This window comes from Eubalaena glacialis, chromosome 14 (assembly GCF_028564815.1).
Source record: "Eubalaena glacialis isolate mEubGla1 chromosome 14, mEubGla1.1.hap2.+ XY, whole genome shotgun sequence".
Taxonomy (NCBI): domain Eukaryota; kingdom Metazoa; phylum Chordata; class Mammalia; order Artiodactyla; family Balaenidae; genus Eubalaena; species Eubalaena glacialis.
In genome coordinates, this window is record NC_083729.1 from 46,339,296 (window position 1) to 46,365,759 (window position 26,464).

The 26,464-nt window shown below is 37.5% G+C and overlaps 1 protein-coding gene across 1 annotated transcript; it reads left to right on the forward strand.

The window, feature by feature from the left end:
- The first annotated feature begins 1,015 nt into the window (after nt 1-1,015).
- C14H2orf73 (chromosome 14 C2orf73 homolog) lies at nt 1,016-26,464 on the forward strand. Its single transcript, XM_061211426.1, has 5 exons — nt 1,016-1,041; nt 4,523-4,730; nt 10,920-11,073; nt 25,135-25,250; nt 26,096-26,464. The coding sequence occupies exons 1-5, from the start codon at nt 1,016-1,018 to the stop codon at nt 26,462-26,464; spliced, it is 873 nt and encodes a 290-aa protein (XP_061067409.1).

Consider the following 26,464-nt stretch of genomic DNA (forward strand, 5'->3'; position numbering starts at 1 on the left):
CACGTGCATAGCCTGATACATAACAGAATTCAATTCAAGAAGGAACTTTCTTTTCCCATTATCCAGGGAGATGCATGAGTTACCATAACAGACGCCAAAGACATTTGGCTCTGGCAGTGGAAATTGGGAAGCAATGGTGAAATGAGGTAAGAAATTCCAGGGCCAGAAGGTGGACGCAAGTCATCAACTGCTTTTCCCAGGAGCTTGCTCTTTTTGGAGAAGTGCTCCACGTACAAGCCCCAAGCTGCTGCCATAGCCTTCAGTCCCCTCTACCCAACTCTGAACCCCGCTCAGGCTGGAGCAGATGCACACACCGCAGGGAGCCTCATTTGTAGGAGATGAGTGTTCCCTTGTTTTATTTTAAGGCTTGCTCCCAGGCTGGGGTAAGAGGATGTGTCAGAAATCGTGGAGAACAGCGACAGCCAAGCTTTCTCATGCAAAGACTAAGCAGCCCAGGAGCAGCAAATGATGATTTGCACAGTATTTAATGGTTCATGGGAAAACAAGCTTCTCTCCTGCCTGCCCGCCCTTCTGGAGCCAGCTCCGGCAGACGTGGGCTATGCCGGGGCGGCGTCCTGCGGGGCTCTGGAGGGCTGGCGAGGCAGGGACGCAAGCAGCTCAGCCCCCGGCGCCAGAGCCAAGGCCGCGGAGGAGGCTCCGGAATCGCCCCTTGCTGATCCCCAAGGATCCAGTGGGCCCTGATAAACACCCCGCCCGGCCGGATACGGGAAGGACAAGTTCAAACGCAGGGTGTAGAGCCTTGGGCGGGTCCGGCACGTAGACCCTGTCCGCCACCCACGCCCCGCCAGCCGCGCGCACTCGCTGTGGACCTGACCGGGTTACTGCGCCTGCGCGCTCCGGGTCCTGCCCCCCCCCCCCCCAAGACGCTTTCCGAGGCCTAGTGCCCAGTGCGCTGTCGCTTAGCAACGCACAAGTCACTGTCGCGGTTCTCCGCGCGCCCCTTTCTTGTCGGGGCTTAGTCCCTGGTCTTCCCGTGAGGCTCCTCATGGAGCCCATGGAGGGAAAGGAGGATAAGCAGCAGTAAGTGCTGGGCTTTGTTTTTCTATTTCCCCTTCCGAAAAATGTTTTCCTACTTCGGGGGAGGGTTAAGTGAGATCCGAAAGGTGAGTCTTCGGGCCATCAGGGCTTTTCCTCTGCCAATCCCCTTCCTACCTCTCATTTCTAGTATTGAGCACAATAATACTTTTTAAAACGCACTGTTTACTGGGAACCTACTATGTATCAGGCACTTTACATGCGTAGCTTGGCCTAAAATTCTTGACGTCATCTTGAATCATCCACTACTTCTCACACCCCACATGTAATTTATTAGCAAATTCTGTAGGCTTTACCTTTAAAATATATCCAGAATCCACCACTATTCATCACTTCCACCGTCATTACCACCCTGGCCCAAGGACCAGCGTCTCTTACCTATATCCTGCAGAAGTCTTTGCTGCTCCCCTCGCCCCTCTGCAGCCTCCTCAATGCAGTCTTCTGAGTGGTCATTTTACAACGTAAATTTAGATCACTGTTCTCCCTTGGCCATTGCAGAGGAAAAGCTAAGGCTCCTACAGCGGCCAATGGGGACTACACAATGTGCGCCTTTGCCTTACTTGGCCTTGTCTGCTCCTTGCCTCCCTCTCCTCCAGCACTGAGGTCTCCCTGCGCCATCTGCAGTGATTTTCAAAGTTTGGTCCCCAGAACAGCATCAGCATCACCTGGGCGCTTATTTGAAATGCAGTTCTCAGGGGCTCCCCTCCACAGACATACCAAATCAGAAACTCTAGAAGAAGGGCATGATAATTGAGTTTTAACAAGACCTCCAGGTGATTCTGATGTACCCTAAATTTTGAGAACTATTAAATCAAGCAGCTTGTTACAGCTTGTTATGGTGTGGAGCCAGGGGTATGTGCTTCCAAACCTGTATTTTTGTCACTAAAACAGTGGTTCTCAAATTTTAACATGCATGAGAATCACCTAGAGAGCTGGCTAAAACAGTTTCCTGGGAACCTGCCCCAGAGATTATGATTTAGCAGGTTGGGAATGGGACCTGTGAATATGTATTTCTGACAAGCTGACAACTGATGCCAGGGCTGCTACTCCAGGAACTACGCTTGGAGAAGCACCGTCCTGAGGTCAGGTGCTTCTGCTTCCAAGCTTTGGCATTTACACTTCCCTCTGCTGGAATGTGCTTCCTTAGATATCCACTTAGCTCTCTCCCCTCTTTCCTGTCTTTTTTCAGTTGCCACCTTCATAACTCGGCCTCCACCTTATCTAAAAATGCCACCTACCTCCCATATACATGCACTTCTTTACCCTATTCCCTGCTTTAATTTTGTCCTTAGTACTTAACACCATCTAACAAACTATATATTTTACTTTTTATCTCTCCACTGCCTTACCCCACTAGAATGTAGGCTCTGTTTCTTTTGTTACTCCTCTATCCTCAGTGCCTCAAACAGCACTGGACACATAGCTCAATAAATATTTATTGAAATAATGAATTATTTAGTGTTATTCTCACATGTCTCACAATAGGTATTATTGTCCTTATCATGCAAAGGATTGGAAACCAAGGCTCAGACAGTAAATGGCAGAGCTGGGATTCCAACCCAGGTCTGACTTATTTCAGAGCCCATTAGTATTTTTAACTGTGCTTTCCTTCTAGTAAGAGATTACTACAGAACCCTATATTTCACATTTATGAGTCAATCTGTAGCCACTCACACCACAGATCCTTCATCACATGAATGCATCAGTATGTGAACAAATAGCTGCGGTCCTTTCCTTAAGGCCTGATTCTAGTACAAATTTATTGTTGGGTTACAACTGTGAGAAGCAGATGGAAAAAACTGATGCCAGAAGTCTACAGTGATAAATCAATTAAGGCCTTTAAATAAATTCATCTCTGGAAAGATAACAGAAAAACCTCCAAAGTAATTTACACTTTACCAGTAATCATTTTTTCCAAATCCTTTGCAGAGAGCAACTTTTGCTAGGATGCAGAGAACTGGAATCCAAGGGTACTGAATGTTGTGTGTGTTTTGGATGAGGGTTGGGTGTGTACAGCTAACACAAAGCCAGAGTGAAAAACTAGTCCAGCAGATTCACCAGGAATGTGTAAATAGTATAATGCCAATCTGTTTACCTGCAACAATCAGGACACTTGTCCGGATGTTGGGTACATAATGATGAATGAAACCCGATCGTCACCTTAATGGAACTTATTGGCTTGTACAGGATTATTTGTAGTGCTTACTAGAACACATAAACAAAGAGTAGGTACATAAATGATAAATCATAGTTTGTGTTATGAAAGAAATGAACAAAGTACTAAGACAGAGAATACATGGAGTGGGGAGGGGGAAATCTAGGAAAAGTTTCTGAGGAGATGACTTCAGCTGAGACCTGAATGGTAATGAGCCAGCTGTTCAGGGAGCTGGGGAAGAGCAGATGCCCTGAGGGGAGAGGAGACTGGTGTGTTCCAGGAACTGCAAGTAGGCAGGCTGGCTGGAGAAGGGAAGGGAGAGAGGCTTGAGTGGTTGAAGAGATTAGCTGGAGCAGGGTCACACAGGGCCTCAGAACTGTGATAAGGAGGAAGTGTTTTATCGTAAATGCAGTGGAAAGCCACTGGAGGCTTTTAATTGAAAAAAATGACATGGGGTAGAAGAGATGGACCTGCTTTGGTTTGAAGTAAGGTAGGGCCATGGACAAGGCTAAACAGAACTAATCACTTTCTCTATAAATTTCGAATCTTATTCACTCACCTTCCGTGGGTCAGGGCTTTGATTTTTTAAAATTTCTATGTAAAAAGAATCTAAATTCAAATATTTTGTTCTTACCTTTACTTTTCAAGTATGCAAAATTTTAAAATACTCCTATTACTCCTTATTTAAAAGGAGAAAAAATTTATAACTATTCCTTTTAAAATATTTTTTAACATTTAAAAATTTCAATAATTTTTATTTTTGTTCCAGGGTAATTATTAGAAGCAAAAAATGATGAAATTGAATTAGCTGTTCTGATGTCTGCACAGTGGTCTTTTCCTGAAAAGATAAATAATAGTGCTCATTTGGTAGCTTTTATAAGTTTGCCAGGTGAGCCTTTAAAATTAAATAGTTATCCTTGTCCAGATAGCTAAATTTACTAGGTAACTAACTTTTAAAGAAGATGAGTTAAGATTAGCATGTAACTTAGGCACATGAATAAATACTGTAAACATAATTCGTAAGAATGATCAAATCACTACTCTCTCTTAACTCCAAGCAAATGAATCTGTACACTACATTGGTATATGGTAATAAATAATCACTATTAACACAAATCTCTTTATCTTTTATATAATTTCGAATGAGAGGATACCCTGCCAAATTTTAATTGCACCAGCCCCTAATAGTTATTAATAAAGCCTAAATTGTCTTGACACTTGAAATATATTTAAATCTAATTTTATGTAATTATGACTCAGCACTGAAATGCTCATTGGATAAATGATATACTATTTAATTCTGTTTTTCAGACAGCATAAAATAGAAGATGCTGGTATACTGTATGTAACTGAAAAAAAAGAAGCGAAACATGAAAAAAAGCCTGGAAAAAGTATTCAACATTCAAAACCATGTGTTGGGAGAGGACATGTATATTATGCTAAATTCATTAACACAAATGTAAGAACATGCAATGAACCAGTTCCCTACATAGATCCCAAAAACGAGCCAGAAGATCAGGTTGGATTGATGTTCATTATTTACAAATATAGATTTAGATTCAGAAGTGTTTTGCAGGATAATTTTGTCACAGACTACTTAAAGGATATGACAGATCTCAGACTAATATTTTTTATAATCCAATAGTTAAAAGCAGTAAGCTGGAGCTATCCTCGCTGATAATTTTGCATACAAACTATATATATAGGGAAGGAATCCAAATAATTGTTTTTCTAGATCGGGTCAGATTATAGTCACTCAGCGGTGCTTGCAGGGAGGAGGGGTTATTGAAGAAATCTCTAATACTGTATTTGTGACAGATAATATAAAAATTTCCCATGATACTCAGTAATTCAGATACTTTCTATAAAATAGCTACCATTTATTGAAAGTGTATGAAGTGCTAGGAGTGAGCTAAGTGTTTTGTATAAGTTATATCCTTTAATCTGCACAACAACTTCTAGGAGGTACTATTGGAAATAGTTTAGATGATAACATGCTCTAATATAGTAAATTAACATACCTGAGATTACATAGTAAGCAAATGTCACAGTCATGTTTCTGATCCAGGACTGTTGGTTTAGACAAATCACACTTTTATTCACTATCATATTAAATATATTCCATTCTTTTTTTTAGAATCAGGTTCGTTGAGGTATAATTTATTGTATTAATTTCCTATGTTGCTGTTACAAATTACCACAAACTTAAACAACACAAATGTGTTGGCTTAAAGCAACACAAATTTATTCTCAACAGTTCTGAAGCTCAAAAGTACATAATCAATCTCATTGTTTATTGGGAGAGCTGGTTCCTTCAGGAGGCTCTAAGGAAGAATCCATTTCCTTGCCTTTTCCACCTTCTAGAGGTTGCCTGCCTTGGCTCATGGCCCCTTCTTCAAAGCCAGCAACATACTATCTTCAAATCTATGACCGACTTCCCTGCCTCCTTCTTCTAAGGACCCTTGTTATTATATTGGGGTCATCAGAAGAGAGAATCTGGGATAATCTCTCCTTATCAAGATCCTTAACTTAATCACAGCTGCAAAGTCCCTTTTGCCATGTAAGGTTAGATGTAGTTGTGATTTAACTCAACATTTAAATGGAGATTGCTTTTCGTGAGCTCTCTTTACACTGATAACATCAACTGTTCTTGTCACAAAACAGCACACCATGATGGCCCTGTGTGTGAATGTGAGAGCTTTTGGGGGCAGAAATTCCTGTAGTCAAATATGCTTTAATATCATGTAGTAAACCCTTACAAGGGCAGTTTTTAGGCTTTTTTGTTTTATAAACAAATAATTATTGAGGATTTAAAAGATATTGATAGAACACGCCTCTGGGGGAAATAAATGTGGTACAGAAATCCAGGTTAGTGAAGTCCTCATAATTCTTACAAAAGTTAATGAATGACTCTCCTGAGCTCTAGTTCAAGGCCAAGTTTAAACCAAGCTGTTAACCCATCCTGAACCCCATAAGGAAAAGAAGCTGGTTTGAGAAGAGAAATATGAAACATAAAGAAATTTAAAAATAAATCTAATTTTCTCTTGTTCCTACTTTGTAGGTGTCTTGAAAAAAATAAATGTACAGAAGTGTTAGTAGCTGCTCTATCAACAAGACTGGGTGATAGCAGCAGTAGAATCTTTGTTTATTAGTGCTCAAAGCTCCATGACTCAAAGACCTTAAACAGGTGGTGAAAGTGAGTCTGAAATGAAGTAAGAGGATAGGTAAGAGAGGTTCACAGTGGCTGAACAAGGAGGGCTGAACAAGGAGGGCTGAACAAGGAGGTACAAAGACCAAAGATGCATCACAGAGCTAAGTGTTCACATTGGGCGTGGAGTGAAGGGAATGGTCATATTTAAACAAAACTAAACCACCCCCTCCAACAACAACAAAAAACCCTTGAATGTACTCATTTCCAAGTACCCAAGGAGTAATAAAGAATGCTCATTTCACATATTTGTAAACTTTGTTCTTTTATTTAAGATGACAGTTTTCTTTTTAAAGGTTAGCTTGGTTTAAAAAAATTAACTGGCTTATAGTAATACTGACTTTAAAATAAGAGTAAAGAAAATAAAGTTGCCTAAATATTTCAATTGACATATATCTGTTGTCTTATGTATCTTGCTAAGATAATATCTTTAGAATACCAGATTGGTCAATTTTATTTATTTACAAGATTTTTAAATGAAATAATCAATTATACAGTTCTACATAAGGACATAAAATCGGTGGTGCTAGAAGTAAAAAGGAGCTTTAGCTCAGTTATTTCCAATGAAAACTAATTTGGTTGTCTTTGTGTTTTTAAATATTGGTAAATATTGATATTTCAAAAAAGATTATACTGGGTCAGTATTTTCCAAAATGTATTTTTTTGGAGCACTAGCCCTTGCCTATGTGCTCAATAAAATAAAGTTCCGAAGTCAGATATGTTTTCGAAAACCTGTATTTTTATACACCCTTCTCAGAGCTTCACAATTCACATTAGTAGATAAAGGTTCTTGAGAAATCCTGTGGTAAACTTGTTTAACTCAGTATTTGTCACATTTCTTTAACTATGGAAACCTCTTTTATATAACACCTGTTAATATGCTGCAGAACCAGTGTTCCACAGAACACAGTGCAGGAATAACTGTTATTGTGAATTGTTATTATGAATTGCTTAAAAAGAGGTATTTTTCAGCATTCTTTCTGGTCCACAACAAAACAGAGAGGAACGTAGATACAGTATAACTCTAGTGTTTGCTATAACACAACAAATTTTTTAAAGCCACTGAGCTCTACTAAAAGAATATGATCCTCTATGTGTAAGGTGTTGACAAAAGTCCACATTTCCCTAAGAATCCATAAAGTATAATTTGATGTCCACAGATCACCACACCACCACGGGCAGCAGCAGCCCTCTTGGCCAGGATGCCATAGAGCTTGGCACACCACCTCTTATATTCTCTTAACTGGTTCCTCCAGGATACCCCACTTACTTTTTACTACATTTCCCCTAGGATTCTCCCTTAGTGTCCCAAAGAATGAAAGTAAGTAATGTTTACTGATGCATTTCTGAAGGCAAAGGGCTGACAGAAGTATAACAGAGAGAGTGCCTCACGGTGGTTTCCAAATGTGGCTAAGGGGCCCACAGCACAATGGCTCTTAGGCCTTCCAGCAGCCGGGGTTATAGGGAGCCTTGTCGTCAGGAATCACCAGGCACCTCCCTACCATGGAGCCCCAGTGACGGTCATCCTGTGGCAGGAAAAGAGACAGGCTTTGGGCTGGAAGGGAGGACTTCATCCTCTCTCTGGGTGCAAAGTTTTGGGAACAACTCTTTCTGTAGGCAAAACCCCCTCTACAATCTGCAAGATGTGGTCTGACCCCCAAAACCTAGGCAAAGCAATAACATAGAGGACCCTTCCTGGTTTGGTTTATTTAATCATAAATAATTCCACATGCACCTCTCAATCCAATGTAAGTGATGGTACACAGAGCAGTACATTTTTATTCTTAGTCTTTCTCTTCGGTGTGAGGTGAAGGAAAAAAAATAAGCCTCTGCCTTTACCTTTTGTCTTATAATCTCTCTGAGCAAATGCTTGGACCAAAAAGGCATGCACATGTGCCTGGGTGCATACACACTCTCTTCCAGGAAGGAACCAGACTTTTCAGGCATAGGGCAGACTATCCAGAAATAGAGAAGATAAACACAACAGTTTTTGAAACTGTAGGATTTCATTCTCCTGAAGTGAAGATTCATCCAATTGACAACACTAATCAGAACACTCATCAACTATAAGGGTCTTGAAGTCATCAATCACACTTCAGGAAAAACTGCTCATTATTTCCTTTATATGTATTTGTGAAACCAAAGAGACCATTTTAGTAAAATTCTAAACTCAAGTCTTCTTGAAAGGTGAATTATCTCTGCTTTAAGGTAGCTTTTGCACTACACTCTTGTTTAAGAAAAAAAATTGAAGTCTGCCAGACATCGTGGTTCACTTATTCCAGAGTCACTTCTCCAGTAACTTGGATGTTAGCAAAATAAGTTTCAGATCAACAAAAGAAGATATAAAGAGTAAGCCTTAAAACCTTGTCATAGAGGATTTCTCAGGATATTTACTTAGAGCCTCTTTATTTTCATTTTTGAAATAAGTTAAATAAATTTGTGTTTATCTGGCTTTGCCCTCCACAGCAGATTTCCTATAGCAATGTAGCACAGAAATTAGAGGCATGCACAGACAAATGACGGACTGAATTGAGGCGGCTCTGCTACGTGTTAGTGATATACCTTGGGGAAGTTACTTTATCTCCCAGCAGTTTTCTCATCTGTACAGTGGGTGTACCCACCTCATAGAATTGTGATGAGAATAAGTGAGAAAAGGCCTAGACCTTGCAGCATAATAAGCACGGTGGTAATCACAGAGTTAGGAAGAGCTGCAAGAAGCAGGCACTCTGACAACAGTAAGACGTGACTATTTTGAGCCAGAGAGTGAGAAGATACCATCTGTGTAGTGATATGTTCTAGAATTCCTAGGATCTACATCAAGTAGATGTAATTCACCTTTAAGTCCATTCTGAAAAATGAGGCATTGGCTGATCCCTCCTACTCTCCAAAATTCCCCACTTCCTACATTTCTTTGATTTCTGCAAACATTCATTTTTACCCCTGGTTACAGGTTGTCACTGGCCTAGAAACTGGCCCTCATTTCCAGTTGCAAAGTGAGTTCTGACTCTGTCTTCATCTGTGAAGGGCTTAGTGCTCTCTTTGGTTCATGTCCATCCCATCTTTTTCAGTTTGAAGATAACTTCCCTTAATGAAGAACCTAAAGTTGAATAGCTCTGACTTTCAGCTCTAAGCAGGGTACTCTTCTCCAAATTCTAAGCCTTTCCTTGATTTCTTGCTACAACAGAATTTTTTCCCACAGAACGCCCTATTTTTGCTGCTTGGTATATTTCATGAATCTCTTCTAAGCTTCTTGACAGTCTCCTGACAAGCTGACTCCATTAAAGTGTTTCTCCTTTGAATCTGATTTTGTGCACCGCTTGTACACACACCTGTCTCCTTGAAAACTAAGCTCATTTGAAAGCTAACTGCCTATGTAGCCACACAAGTTTCTTTAGATGCCTCCTTCTTTTTATATCAATGTAGCTTCAATTGTATTTTCAGAATTTAACTTATTAGAATCTCATATTTCTCCACCTTGAATCATATTTTAAAGTCTCTGACAATGCAATCATAGTTGATCTTTTAAAAGGCTGATCTCTTCCCTTAAAGCCCCAGGTAGGTGTTGGAACATACCCAAGGTTACTTTCATTCTCTAATATCCAAGGACTCTGAGGTGTCAAGTTCCCTTTTCCCAAGGTTCTCTTCTACCTGATCAACCAGATTAAAAAAAATTTTTTTAGTCAGTACTAAGTTGAGTAACAATTCACCTCACTGCTTTCTGAACTTCTAAGAGATCAAACGTGCTGATGAAGAATCTTCATTTCCTGCATACTTAGTTCAGGTTTTATTATCAGAAATTCAGTAACATTGGAGATATTTCTGCTTAGAACAATGTTTCTCAAACTGAATCATTAGTGAGTTATAAATCAATGTGGACTGCAGCCAGCATTATGAGATGAAATAGAAAAGTAATATAACAGAAAAATAGCCAAGTGCACTGCGTGTAGTAAGAATAAGTATTGTTTTGTGAAACCTCTAGTTTTATGTATATGTATGCAGTGGGTGCTCTTGCATGACATAAAATGTATTTCATGGTGTGGGTCATGGACTAAAAACTTTGAAAACCACCACCTTAGATGATAATACATTATTTGTATTGCCATAATGAAAAGTATAGAATATAAGTTTTAGATTAAATCATGTTTACTATATACATATGCACACGTGTGTACATATACATATTTATATATATATAAATGGTAGTACAAAACATAGAAACATAACTATTTTGTTGATTTTTACCACTCCATCTGTTGATAGAAGGTAGTTTAAGAAATTAGCAGCTGTATTTTAGCTAAAATTATATGATAATGCATTTTTAGGTGCCTCTTAGGAAATACAGTCTTTGTGAAAATATATTTAGTCCTAGATTGCAGAACTCTATTTTAGTATTAGAAAATCCAATAACTTGTTGAATCAAATTACTGAGCATCAAACACATGAAAATGAGAATGTCCTACAATATCCAATTTTGTGTTTCCATTTTTTTTTTCCATGAAGGGTGACTGGTGGTCACATGGTAAAGGACTGGAAAATCCCTTCCAACCACCTTATGACACTAAGAGCACCCAGAGGAGTGACTTTAAAAAACCAACATGTCCATTTGTTTCTCCAGTCAAATACAGCAAGTTGCAAAAGCCTTCTTATGGAATAGGTAAGGTTAGCAGTTCTCCACTGTCTCAGGTTACTGCTATCAAATTAAGATGTATTAGATGTGCTTGCACCTCCTGGGAAAATTAGTCCTCTACAGGAGTTGAAAATACACATGCAGCAAGTACAGCCCTTGACAAGTTTGTTCCTTATCCCTTCCTAGTGGATAACTTAGCCCCAAATATGTTTAATACAACAAAATAAAAATTGTAATGATCATTGATAACACCAGCTTCCAAGTCAGAAATTTAGTAGCATTCTGCTCATTATTGCCAGCAAACTTTAAAAATTATAACTGTTAGGCAACACTATAGGGCAGTATTTTTCAAAGTGCGCATTGAGGGGCACTGGTTTTTTTGGTTGTTTTTTTTTTGAATTTTTGAATTTTATTTTATTTATTTTTTTATACAGCAGGTTCTTATTAGTTATCTATTTTATACATTTTAGTGTATACATGTCAATCCCAATCTCCCAGTTCATCCCACCACCACCACCACCCCCCCACCCTGCTTTCCCCCCTTGGTGTCCATATGTTTCTTCTCTACATCTCTGTCTCTATTTCTGCCCTGCAAACTGGTTCATCTGTGCCATTTTTCTAGGTTCCACATATATGTGTTAATATACAGTATTTGTTTTTCTCTTTCTGATTTACTTCACTCTGTATGACAGTCTCTAGATCCATCCACGTCTCTACAAATGACCCAATTTCGTTCCCTTTTATGGCTGAGTAATATTCCATTGTATATATGTACCACAACTTCTTTATCCATTCATCTGTCGATGGGCATTTAGGTTGCTTCCATGACCTGGCTATTGTAAATAGTGCTGCAATGAACATTGGGGTACATGTGTCTTTTTGAATGATGGTTTTCTCTGGGTATATGCCCAGTAGTGGGATTGCTGGGTCATATGGTAATTCAATTTTAGTTTTTTAAGGAACCTCCATACTGTTCTCCATAGTGGCTGTATCAATTTACATTCCCACCAACAGTGCAAGAGTGTTCCCCTTTCTCCACACCCTCTCCAGCATTTGTTGTTTGTAGATTTTCTGATGAGGGGCACTAGTTTTTATGATGTTTATAGCTACTGCTCAAAAAAACAGGGGAAGTCAAATAAGTTTTGGAAAAACTGAATTTATAAAGTTAAACAGTTTTGTTTTTTTTTTTTTACTACAGAACTCTTAAAACCCTTATTCTAAGCATAAGCATAATGAATTTCCAAGAAGAGGAATAAAGAATGCTATGTTTTCCCAATATTGACAACTTTACCTTTTTTCAGATCATCTCACATGACTGGTATCCCACAAAACATAATTTAGGAAATACTGTTCTATACAGTATTCATACATTTTGAGATCTAAAATTTGTTTTACCTGACAATGTCATTATAATAATCTAAGTCTTTCACATTTATTCAAGTTGTATCTGTTTCTTAACCCAGTACTACTCATCTCTACTGCAGGAGTAGAATTTTTAGCAAGTCTTAAAGAAGTGCAGGATCAAGTCCAAACAAAAATGTGTTTATTGAATACCCGCTCTGTTCTCACCCCATACAAAAGTTCACAAGATAAACATCAAATTTTCTGAACACGACAGTAGGCAACGAAGGATTACTTTTAGACGTCAACAGTCCCTCAGTTTTAGCCTTCTGGCCTCTGTGATTGGCCAGTCTAATTAAGGATACGAAGGGCAGCTAGATTGAAGGTCAGGATATTAGAAAATGGTCATATTTAACATGATTTCCATCTCAAGGGTGGTAGTTAATAGGGAGGGCCAACTATTAGATAGTCTATAACAATGGCGTCTCTTTTAGAAAGGTAATAAAGTTTCCAATTCTGATTCAAGATGGTAGACTGAGCACAAACATCTAAATCCCCTGCCTCCCAAGACCCTATTGAATGATAGCAAAGCAGTCAACCCACAAAGGACCCATAAAGGTGAAAAGAATGGAAGGAAGAGCTTTCTGGATTTTGAGAAGGAATGGAAGACTGTTGATGGATAAAAAAGGGCACAGAAGCAATAGCCTAGGATATACAGAAGAAGATGCAGTGAAGAAGAGCCAATCTGCCTGAAACAAAACAAAACAAAACAAAAGTATCTGAAGGCTCAGTCAGCAGACAAAGCATAACGGAAACGGGGGAGGGGAGAATCAGAGGGTTATTTGAAAGTCTGTCTCTTAAATAACTGCTCCAGTCATTAGCACTCTACCCTCTCCCAACATTAAGACTGCTAGAGCCCATTGTCTCAGCTAGATGTCAACTACCACACTAGTTACTTTAGTATTTCAAACTGGTCTCCTATCCTATTCTTAATTTATGAATGGACAACCAAAGATTAGAATTATGCCAAATTATATTTTTTTTAGGTCTGGAGGATAAAATCAAGGAAATATCACAGAGCATAAAATAACAACAACAACAACACCTTAGAAAATATGAGAGAATAAAAGCAAAATGGAGAATCAGTCTTGGAGGTCCAACTTTTCTGGAGCTCCAGAAAAGAGTAAAAATGAAGGCGAGATAATTATATCCACACATAACATTTATTAAGCATATACTATTTGCCAGGTACTTTATGGAACTTTCTAAATGTTTACTCATTCAATTCTCACACCAACCCTATGGCATATAATAGTATAGTAATACTATTAATACTCTCATTTTTCAGATGAGAAAGCAAGCACAGAGTTTAAATAATTTGCCCAAGGCTACACAGCAAATAATTGGTGTTTGAACTTAGTCTGACTCTAGTACCTGTAAATATAACCAGTACTCTACACAGCCTCTAGAAAGATAATAAGAAGATAGTTTCCCAACATAAAGAAGAGCCATTGAAAGGGTCTACTGAGTGTATCTAAGCATGAAGGGAAAAAAGATACACACCTATACATCATTATGAAATTGCAAAACAATAATAATAAAGAGAAGATTCCAGAAGTTTCCATTAAAAGAAAACTAAGTCACCACCTAAGGAATACGTATATGGAATCAAGCAACACGGATGGAAGAGCACAATGGAGTTAATGTCTTCAAAGTTCTCAGAGGGGACTTCCCTGGTGGCGCAGTGGTTGAGAGTCTGCCTGCCAATGCAGGCGACACGGGTTCGAGCCCTGGTCCGGGAGGATCCCACATGCCGCGGTGCAACGAAGCCCGTGCGCCACAACTACTGAGCCTGCGCTCTAGAGCCCGCGAGCCACAACTGCTGGGGCCCGTGCGCCTGGAGCCCGTGCTCCGCAACAAGAGAGGCCACCGCAATGAGAGGCCCGCGCGCCGCAACGGGGAGTGGCCCCCGCTCGCCGCAACTGGAGAGAGCCCACGCACAGCAACAAAGACCTGACACAGCCAAAAATAATTTTTAAAAAAAGTTCTCAGGGGAAATCATTTTTAACCTAGAAAAGAGGATTTATTTGACATGTACACTAGAACCTTTTTTTTACCCCAAGTGGCACTGGGCATTGGACCCACTGAGAAAGAAATGTAGTCCTAGCACAACATTTGGCTCTTAAGTGAACAAAATTCATGTAATTGTAAGTGCTATTTAGTAGTTAACTTTTAGCGTCATTCTATAGACACAATATGGAAAATTTAAATATGGTTACAGATCAGAATTATGTTATCAGCTGTAAGAAGAAAAATAAATGTACAGTTGACAGAAGATGGGAAGTAGAAGAGGAGAAGGGTGCTAATATCACTATTTAACGTATAAGTCCTCAAGAGAGACTACCCAAAATAGATGAAACACGGAATAGAAGATTAAGGCTGAAGTCAAAGGAATTAATACAAGTACCAATTTCTCTCTCCAGCCCTGGCTTCTTTCCTGAGCTTCAAGCCTGCATATCCAACCAACTACTTAACATCTCTTCCTGGATAACTAATCTCCTTTTCAAGCTTAACATGGCTAGAATAGAACATTTCATTTCTCCCATCCAAACCTATCCCCCCATCTCAATTAATGTCATTTCTATTCCCCCAGATGCTCAAGTTTTGATACCTAGAAGTCATTCTAAAACTCCCTACCCTCTACAGCCAATCCATCTTGACACCTCTATTTCCAAATTCTATCCCAAATTATCTTACCAATATAGTGAAGCCACTACTATCCTGCTTCCTTTCTTCCTCCTCCATAATGTTTTCCACACCATCGTCAGAGGGATCTTTTAAAAACATGAATGACATCACTCTTCCCCTTTGGAGGCTCTAGCTACTTCTCACTGTTTGTAGAGTAAATTTCAAATTCTTTGCCATGGCCTACATGGTCCTATTTGACCTGCCAAATCTACCTAAGTCTCCTATTGCTCCTGATAGCTTGGTATGGGGATTTAGAGAAGGGGCACATAACTCAGACCAAGGAGGTAGAGAATACTCTCTGAAAGTCATGCTTGTTTCAGAACCAGTTTATGCCTGTGTACTTGTTACTGTATTTCTATAACTTAATTACATATTATAAATTAAAATCTGAGTAAGAAAAAAAGCAGTTGTTTCTATAAAACATTCAAAGTTGAATACTTTACAAAGACTTGCTAAAAGGTTAATCACTAACTTTAAAAATGCTAATTAAGCATGGGTAAAATAACTATAAAAGAAGAGCTAGAGTGAATTTTTTAAATCTTGAAAGACGCTGTACTCATTTTCCTTCAAATGCATCCTTAAGTTTCCATTCTGTGTTAAAGAAACGGAAAATAAAAAGGATACATTAGGGGTGTGGTTTGTGCAAGAAATACAAAGTGGAATTCCAACCAACAGACACTTCTCAAAGAAAATGCCTTTGCATTTCAATAAAATTTTGGTGAATGAACTGGTTAAAGGAAAATAAGTATGGTTTACATAATTTTCTATGATTCTTTGCCTTAACTGACTTTTTTGTTAACTAACCAGTCAGGTCTCAGTACTTTATCATAAGGAGCAGTTGTTTCTTCTCTAGTTCAATAAGGGATGTGGTGGAAGATGAGACAGAGAGATAGGCTTTGTTCTAGGATGATCAGGCACAGCACGGCCATTTCATAAGGGAACAACCATAATCAGTGTCTGTAGGTCTGTCAATTTTCCCTTAGAGGAATCCTCCAAGCCTCTGCCTGGAGTAGGGGACGGAAAATCTGGGAGTCTCTCAAACAATCTTCAGTTTACAGCTTCAACTTGTACCACTTCCCATGCTCCCTGCCTCAGAAGCTTCTGACGCCTCCAATTCCCCAGCCTCACTGGAAGGCTGTGGCATGAATTGGCTTGATTTTCACCACCCCCCCCCCTCCTCCACAAGCCCTTAGCTTCCAGTTTACTGGGCTCTACTCAACTCAATTGCCACTTATCCATCTGCTTTCCAGCTTCCAAATTTGTTAATATCTTTGCTCCCATTTAGTTCTCTTTTTTCCTTAAGGCTTTAAGCCCTTTTAATTTCTTTACTATCATTGTACTATCTTCTTCCTCTCTCTCTCTGTTCTTTTACTGGTATTTCTCATTGCCAAAATCATTATTATATTCCAGGTCCTACCACTATGCCCAGACTCAACAAATATGTATTGATTAGTTTAATGATAATTACATATTATTCAACAGATTAAAGTCATAATGTAATTTTAACTAATATACATACCACAATATAAACCTGCAATTTATTCATATTTTAGATGGTGTTTGGATACTAGATGAGAATGATATTTAAAAGAAAATATTTTATGTAACGTTTAAAAATATGTATATAAACTAGTCTGTATATGCCAGATTTTTAATGTATGTATATATGTGTGTGTATACATATATGCATATAGACAGAAAGTATATAAACATGCATTAATAGCAAAAGTCATCTCATAGTCATTCTGTTCCATCAGCCTACTTAATTACGCCTGGTTTTTGGCATTTCAGCAATGTCATCTTGTACTGATAATGAAAGTGCCCTTTATGTCTTGTACCACCACACAATTTCCTGGCTGCCATCCATGGTCATTTCAACAAACAGCTATGCTCCATCATATCTGAGTCCCTGTAAGAATGAGTGTTCACTTTTGGTTTTATATAATAAAACTTTATAAATTGGAAAAGCTGATCTAATTGGTAAGGGAGGTGTTTCATACTTAAATAAAACTTTGGCTGTTTATCAGTTACTTGATATTTTAACATTCTTTAAAATTGTGAATTCAGATACGGTGCTAAAAATATTTTTCTGAAATAGGTTTTAGTTTGTGTTGCTTCTTTTGCATCAAGGTATAACATAACAATGATTTCTTGCTACAGTTGTATTCAAGTTTCTCTTTTTCACTGTATTGTGAAAATCTGTACTGTTATTTTTACATTAATAATCCTTTTATGTAAGATGAAAATAAATACTACTTAGAAGAATGGGGTTTCTAATAGAAAAATAATACTGATGAATGTTTTTTAAGTAGACACAAATGAAAAGTTAAGAAAATTTCTCAAAACAAAAGCTGCTAAATTCACATCAATATGAGGAGCAAGTTGTGTGTTTGAATAAATCCTGGCTTTGTTGATAAAATGTAGATGGCTAGACACCAACTTGTTTGGTGTATCCTTGTTTGGAAAATTCCTATTTTAATTAGAAGTTTCCAAGAAACAGAGAGTGGATTTCAAACATTCTTCATAGACTTTGGCTTACTTTTTGTATGCCTCATCTAACAAGGCTTCTTTTAAGTAATTATTTTGGGTCCGATTTGAATTCTTAAGTAGAGTAACCACTAAGAACTTGAATATCTTCTTTGATGTTTTCCCACTTAGATGATCTTCACTGTTGTGGGCTTCTTTAAAAATCACATATATTTGCATAAATGAACATGGTAGTTATGTCTACTTTTAATAGGTATAATGTCTGGGTAAGGAACTTCTTTCTATAATAGTTTAGATTACCTTTCTTGCCCCTTTATTAGTCCCCATGAAGATATTTTTTTAAGTTATTATTTTCAAGATTCTGGGAGGTTCTAGATCACTATATAAAAGATGATTCATTTTAATTGATTTAATTGACTTCTTTCTGAAGTCTTTCTGTTTGTTATCTGCATAACAAGTCACTCCAACATTTAGTTGCTTAAAACAACAATCATTTTATTTGCTCATGATTCTGCAGTCTGGGCTGGGCTCAGGTGGGCAGTTCTTTGGCTGTTCTTGCTGGTGGGCACTTGAGTGGCTGAATTTAGTTGGTAGGTCATCTGGGGACTGAACTCAGTTGGGACACTGGAATGATTGGGCCTCTCCTTCTCCATTTGGTCTCTGCGTGTGGTTTCTCCAGCAGGGTAAATGGAACTGGCATAGTATTGCTCTGCCACATCCTATTGGTTGAAGCTAATCACAAGGCCAGTGCACATACACAAGGGGACTGTACGAGGATGCGAATACTGGGAGGCCTGATTCTTTGGGGCCACCAATGTAACACCTTACTTCAATGTCTTTAAATAGTCCTTTCCATGAGAGTTTAGGAATGGCCAACTCTTCACTTTTCTTTGTCTGAAAAGGTCTTTAAATTGCCCTCACTCTTTAATAGATGAAAGTATAGCTGGGTATAGAATTCTAGATTCATAGTTACTTAGTTTTTACACTAGGAAGGTATTATTCCGCTGTCATCTGGATTCTATTGTTATGTCAGGTCTGAAAGCAGTCCAGTTGTTAATCCTTTGAAGGTAACTTGTTTCAGTAGAAGATTTTTTATGTTCTATGGGAGTCTTTGCATACAGAAAGAGTTATTTATATTTATTTATGGTTAAATTAATATTCTAGTTTTAACATTATAAATTTAAAAATATTTCTTTAAGCCCTTAATTTTTAAATATTGTATAATATTAGAATAGTAAGTTTCACTTGTTCTTTGATGTTTAATTAACTCAGCTTGAACAAATGAAATACTCCTTAACAATGACTTATTTACAAACATAGTCAATTAAATTCCATTAATATTTTAAGCTGTGTTTGTTGATTTAATTATATTCTGTTTTCCTCTTAACACTTTAAATACCTAACAAGGAAAACGTAGAACTTTGACAATCAAAGCCTTCCCAAACAATTAAAAAATTCTTGTAAATCTAATAAATTAAACCTATAAATATAGTAAATACAGATATGTCAAACATTTTAATACTGTTTATAAACTTAATCAAATTTCCCTAAAACTGTCAACACTAGAAAACTATTAGATCAAATTTTCTTCTGACATATTATATAACAAATTATAGATTTAATTGTATTTGCTTTATCATCTCTGCATTTAATCCCAAACCTTCCCAAAATTAAAAGACTTACTGAATATTTATTTTAGAAGAACTGTGTTGGTTGGTAGAATACTGGTTTTGAATATTAGTAAAGTATTAAAGTATTTGTTTTGAAAAAAAGTTACCCTGTGACCAATCTTTATTTGTTACCCTATATGAAAAATATGTAATATACTATTTGTATTAAATCTAGTTTATGGCGAGGTATTTTTGTTATCATTACAGAGGGCTTTTAATGATGATACAGATTTTGCTCTATGCATTTCTCTCACTAAGACATCAATTTGGTAACTTAAATTCATCATACTTTAAGTTTTCCTTATAGTAGGTGGATATGCCCTGTGTTGTCCAAGGATAGGTTCCTGTGTGGGAAATTGCTGGCATTGGATTTTAAGCAGGTAGGAGGCATAAAAGTTTCTAGTTTGGGTCAGCTTCTTGTTTGCCCCAACTATTATTGCCATTAAGGGCAGCTGCCCTGTTAAACAATTGCCCTTGATTGTTTTTGACAAATGCCTTTGGGGGAAAGGCTATTTACACTAAGAGAGGCTGAGTCATTGTCTATAAAGACAAGCCCTAGGAATGGAGTTTCCAAAGAACTGCCAGCCAGGTTAAATAACAATTCTTTGAGTTCATGTTTGTGGGAAGATCCAAAGCCAGTGGTTCTTTCCAGTGGCTGCTAAGCTTCTTGCTGATTTTCACCTTAAATTCAGGGCTGTTAGTTTCCAAGGCTTATGCCAAGGTGGGGAGAGGGGCATGAAAGCTGGGCCAAAGGCCTGCTTTTATTACAGAGATTAAGCCATTTTTCTTGAATAAATGCTTCTCAGATTGTTGCAAGCCTTTGGTTAATTTCCAAAGTTCTGAAAAAGTTGATTTTGATTATTTTTGCCAATGTTCTCATTGCTTTTATGGAGAAGCAGTTTTTTTGGAGGTTTTTACTCTGCCATTCCCACTGATGTCCTATCCCTTTTAGTTTTCATGCTACAAATATTTTTTCCCAACCTATCATCTCTGTTAACTTTGCTCATGGTGTACAGAAATAAATTTTGGTGTAATCAAGTTTATTTTCACCTATGGTTTGTGCATTGGGTGTTTATGATGAGTTTTCCTACCCTTAGGTCACAAAAATATTCTCCTACGTTTTCTTCTCTTGGTTTTATCATTTTACCCTCCATAATTATGTATTTAACTCTATAGCCCAACTTTATGTGCAGTATTAAATAGGGAACCTATTCCATTTTTCTCCATGCAGTGAACAAGTTTTCTGGATACCATCTACTAAACAATCTACACTTCTGTCATTAACTTGGGAGACCTCCTTAATTGTATGTTAGGGTTCCCTATATGAATAAGTCTGTCTCTGAGCTCTCCGTTACATTCCTTAGGTTAATTTTCAGTCCTTGGATTATTACTAAAATGTTTTAATGAAATAGATTTTTAGCTTGTCTTAATATCTGATAGGGAAATTCCTCATTCTTTGCTCTTCCTTTTCGCAGTTAAGCTCTCTATTTATGGACCTTTATTTTTCCATTTCAACTTTGGAATTTATGACATTTCTCAAAATATCCAGCTAGAATTTTGATTGGGTTGTGTTGACATTATAGATTAATTTAGGAAAAACTGTCACCTTTACAGTAACATACTATCCCGTCCTATCTAAGGGAATGGAAAGTCTATTCAGCTCAATTTTTGTCTTTGAGTTAAAAAATTTTCTCTATAGAGGTCTTGTGAAGTCTTACTTTCTAGAAACTTTATACTGTATAGTTTTATTCCTACAGGGACTGTATCTTATTTTTCCTTTTGTTTTCTAGTAGGTTATTTTTATTATAGCAAAATGCTTTTGATTTTTGTACACTTGTCTGCTTGCCTTGCTACACCCTTATTCTCATTATTGATTCTAGTGGTTTTTCTATTCAGGTAATTATATTACCTACAAATAACGACTGTTTTTTCTTTTCCTTTGCAATCATTATACTACTTTTTTCATTTTTTATAATACTCACCAGAATCTCCATTAATATGTTAAATAGTAGAGTTTTAGTTCTGAGTTATAGGTGTAATACTTATTTTTCTGTTCTTTAGTCATTGTCTTTTTTTTTTTTTTTTAAAGAGTGGGATTCTTTTTAAATTTATTTATTTATTTATTTATGGCTGTGTTGGGTCTTCGTTTCTGTGTGAGGGCTTTCTCTAGTTGCGGCAAGCGGGGGCCACTCTTCATCGCGGTGTGCGGGCCTCTCACTATCGTGGCCTCTCTTGTTGCGGAGCACAGGCTCCAGACGCGCAGGCTCAGTAATTGTGGCTCACGGGCCCAGTTGCTCCGCGGCATGTGGGATCTTCCCAGACCAGGGCTCGAACCCGTGTGCCCTGCATTGGCAGGCAGATTCTCAACCACTGCGCCACCAGGGAAGCCCCAGTCATTGTCTTTTTAAGGAGGCAAAACGTTTTGTTATTTTCTTCCATATACCTTAGGCACCCTCCTTGATTTATTTCTATTCTTATTTGAGTTCTTCCTCTAGAAATTTTTTGAAGTGGTCTGTTTATGGGGAAATATTCTGAGGCCTTCTTTGCCTCCCAATATTTTTTAATTTTGGCTTCATGGTTAAATGACAGTTTAGTTGGATATAAAAATTCCAGGCTTAAAGTTTTTTTCCCTTTAATATTTAAAAAACATTAATAAGTTATTATGTGTCCAATGTTGTCAAATTTGATATAAATCTGCTTCTTACTCCTTTGTAGGTAATCTACCTCTCCTCTTTGAAACATTTAGAATATTTTCTTTGTCTCAGATGACCTTAAATTTCTCTATAAAGTGTCTTACATGTGAGTTATTTCTTATCCACCATGTAGGACTGGGAGGAGAGTGAGCCAAGTCAGAGGTCTAGGGTGCAAAATGTAAGGAGGCACTCACTCCCAGGATCATGCAAGTGCCTCCTTACATTTTGCATCCCATGAGCCTCACTTGCCTCATCCTACTCCTGGCCCTGCTACCTGTTTGGTAATCTGTGAGCCCTTTCAATCTGAGGTCTTTGGGCTTTCTTTAATTCTTATGTATTTATCATCCTTATTTCTTTAAACATTTCCTTTTCTCTGTTTCTTCTTCTAGGTTTCCTGAATTCTAGTGTTGGTATTTCTACCATCAATGTCTCTTAGCTTTTCTATTTTTATTTCTTCATCCTTTCCAGATTCCTTCTGGGAGAGCTTCTCAGTCTGATTTTCTAGTTCATAAATCTTATTTTTATCTCATCATTTCTACTTCAACTATTATATTTTTATTTCTAATATTTTACATGATTCTTTTTTATGACCTCTTATTCTTGCTTTATATTAAGAATACCTTCTGTACCTTTGAGTATATTTGTTATGCTTATTTTATTCTTGGTACATAGGTTCTAATAACTCTGCTTCACATAGTGTATGTTTTAAATCTTATTGTCTTTCTTTTACAGTGTCTCTCTAGTTTATCGTAGGTCATATTCCCCAAGGGGAATTATCAGCCCTGTGTGGGCAAAGGCTAAAGACCAGGGTCTGGCTTGTGTACCTCTCAATGAATTTAAGGAAAGAAGATGAAGGTCAGGCTGGAGAGGGTCAGGCCTGACAAAACCAGTTTTGACCATCTCCATTTGTTGTCCCTATTTGAGACCAATCCTCTACTTAGGGCTCCACTCCTTTCCCTTTAAACTCCTAAAAAGAGGCATCACCGAGAGAAGGCAATCTCTTGACATTTTTAATCCACCAGCACTGACAGTTGCTCGGGGAGTGCTGGAGAAGGAAATGCCCAAGGGGCTGCATGCATCCATTTTCATCAGCTCCTTACCCTGGAGGGATTTCTGTGCTGCTCCAATGTTACTAAGTTGACAGCACATGGCTAGACTGTTGCTGCCAGTTTCTGCTGCCCTGAGGCAAACAGTGATCTTCCCAAAGCAATGTGGGGGAAAGTCAAGAGCAGATTTTAAAAGCTCTCCCAACCTATTCTCTACTGTCTACATCTGATCTCCCTACCCTCCAGCCCAAGCTGCCACCAACCCTTCATGGCAGTTTACTAAACCCTTTGGTTTTCTCCCAGCATTTTGATAGTTCATCACATTCATGCTTCTCCTCTTCCATGGTTTCCCTTTTGTCAGGATGCAAAAGAGCTTGCCCCTTGCCTAACTTAGAAGTCCCTTTCTAATTTGACCCAGCATTCTAGAGACTTTATAAACATTGTCTTTAATCCTCACAGCTCTGAAAGCAAATTATTATTATCCCCATTTTAGAGAGAAGAAATTGAATCTCAGTGAAGTTAAGTGATTTGTCCAAAGTGACACAGCTAGGAAATACAGTACAGCTGGAATTTGAAAACATGTCTATCTTATCCCAAAGCCCATGCTTTGGATACTCCATTAACCCCACCTGATTAATGCCTAAATTTAGAGCTGCTTCATTTTATTCAAAGAGTTATCAGACTATGTTCCTGGAAACACTAACATTCTGTGAGCCAGACCATGGCGTTCACCCCAAAACTGATAGTCTTTTCCGATTTGGTGGAAAAATATAACTTATGGTTAGAATTTCTCAGTGTAATAGTTGTCCACAAATTTATGTTAAATCTTTGGCACCTGCTCTCTTTTGTGTGCTAGCAAATCCTAAAAGAAAGGTAATGATTAAGTAGAAAATGAGTTTTGAGTATCTGATCTCAATTAGAAATCAAGGAAATGTTATCAATTAGCATTTTTCCCTGCTAGCTAGAAAAGATTGCCATCTCACATTATGTAATATATAAATGTTGGAATAATTATCATTCTAGCTAGTAAAATTAGTTTATATCAATGTCTGAATATTGAATTGAATTCATGAATGCTTAATAAATGTGAATTTACTAACATATTTTTCCTTCTTATATATCCTCCCTAATTTTAAAGTCATGGTTTTTCAAAATTAAATTTTATTTTTTAATAGTTAATACGGGCATAACAGTACAAAATTCAAATGGTACAATAGGGGAAAGAGTGAAAGTGAATCCACCTTTCTCCACCTCTGTCCTCCAGCCAGCTAATTCTCTCCCCCTGCAACAACCACTGTTATCAGTTTCTTGTTATCACTTCATAGATATGGTAGGTGTACATATTATCTTATGTATATATTTTTCTATAAAAGGGAGAAATTTTTAATTTTTTCCTTGACAGAATTTTATGTCACTAAACTGGGTGTTACTCTGACTCCTTACATAACATTGTGTGCTAAAAGCAAAACTAAAGTGAGTTTTTAAAATTATTAAAAATTTTAAACATAGAGAAACCAATATAATGAACCCCTATATAGCTATTACACAGATTGAAAGATTATTTAAAAGTGATCTTAAAAGAATTTAATACTCTCACAAATTTTCAGAGCCTTTGTCAATGGGAAATGAAAAGAATTGTGTGTTCAACTCTAAGTGCAGCAGCTCTGGAATCTTCCAGTTCATTTGTCAGTGCTAGCAGGGAGCAACTTATGCATAAATTTCTCAAAGCCTTTTCAGTAGTAAAATTAAGTTGACAAATAAATTGTACTTATGCTTTTCCTAATACTTTGGTTGGTATATGTGCAAGAAGCAGATCTAACAGTTGATTTTTAAAAGCCATTATTACATTAGTATTAGTTTTTTAAATTACTAGCAATTCCACATGTGGGGCTAATTTGGTTGTTTTGATTTGGTTCTTTTCATGGAGAAAGAATGATGAATCTATTATAGTATTATTTAGATGTGTTTAGGTAACCTTTCATACTTAAAAGAATTTAGTTTCATTAACATTTTTGATAAAGCAAAAATATTATAAATACTGATTACATTTCCATATACAACTCTTTTATCCTGACTTCACAAAATCTCTTTTTTTCCCCTTAGTTCCACTTGCCTCTCCTGATGCATCAGCAGAACTCCAAAAGAATTTTATAGAACGCATCTCTTTTTCACATCAATATGATGCCAGGAAAACACCCAATGAGCCCATCTGGGGAAAGGTGAGTCAGTATTTAGAATCAATTACTTAATACTTTATGATGGGATAGATTTATGGTAGAAGTCTAAGCCTTTCAAGTCATAATCATATTTCTCAAAGTTGATTTAAACAAACTAACATGGTTATTAGGAGGATAAAATCTTAACCACATGTCATAGTCAAAACTAAAGAATGATGTCATAATTTTGGATCAGTCTTTGGAATTTGGTTCAAATTATTAAAATCATTCACTTAAGGTAATATCAAAGCAACTTGCTAAATTTTTTGATATGCTTATGTATGTGTGTGGCAGGGGGATGCATATAAGTTTTATAAATTGAACAGTAATGTAATAGTCAATTGCTGGATTTCTTCCCAACTACAGATGTTTCTTTTCATGTTTCACCATAGCTAATAATAATAACATTTCACAACAACTATTAGTTGTTGGAAGTAATAGACGTTTGTGATGCAATCATAAATCCTTAGGTCTATGAACTGCGGTTTCTATCGTATCCATAGCAACCTGCAGAGCAAGAAATGAAATTGGATATGAATAGTCTCATACAATTCAAATGACAGAAAAATTGAGAATGGGAGATAATGAGATGCCGCTCCTTTGACTTTCTGTTTTTCCCTTCCTGTTCATTTTCTGGTGCACACTTGTTCATAATTTGTTTAAATGGTTCACCAATAATTATTATGCTGCCGTCTTCAGTTTTGAACTAAGGTGACAGCCAATGAAGAGGCAGAGAAATAAGTGCCTGCTTCAATCAGGACTTGAGCTAATACATAAACTCAGGTCACAGCTGCATCTTCCAGCAACTTGTGTGCCCTGGTTAACGTCAACTTTGTTTTCCTTTCCAGCGACATGGAGTTTTTGTGCAGACAGAGATAAAACCAGGGAGGAGGCCAACAGTTCCTAAGAGAACAGAGGTATTACTGAATGCTCCAGGGTCATGCTCATCAGAACAGTCCAAAAAAACAGAGAAAGGAAACTCAGCGGAAAGCAAAATGATCTCACCCGGTCTCTGCCGACAAAATTCCCAGGAGTTGTTAGAGACTAAAACTCACTTATCAGAAACAGACGTCAGAGAGGCAGCCAACACATGTCCCAGAAGTCTTGAGAGAAGGGAGAAGATTGTAGACGTCTTTCAAATAACTGCAGTAAATGCTCTTCTCACCAGGCATGATCCTTTAAGTCCACCAATAAAAAGTCAGGATAAATCAGGATAA

Excerpts from the sequence above, each read along its gene's own strand:
- C14H2orf73 (XM_061211426.1), top strand. The coding sequence starts at position 1,016 with ATGGAGGGAAAGGAGGATAAGCAGCA. Across the intron at positions 1,042-4,522 it reads GGAAAGGAGGATAAGCAGCA|ACAGCATAAAATAGAAGATG; the intron begins GTAAGTGCTGGG and ends TCTGTTTTTCAG. Across the intron at positions 4,731-10,919 it reads AAAACGAGCCAGAAGATCAG|GGTGACTGGTGGTCACATGG; the intron begins GTTGGATTGATG and ends TTTTCCATGAAG.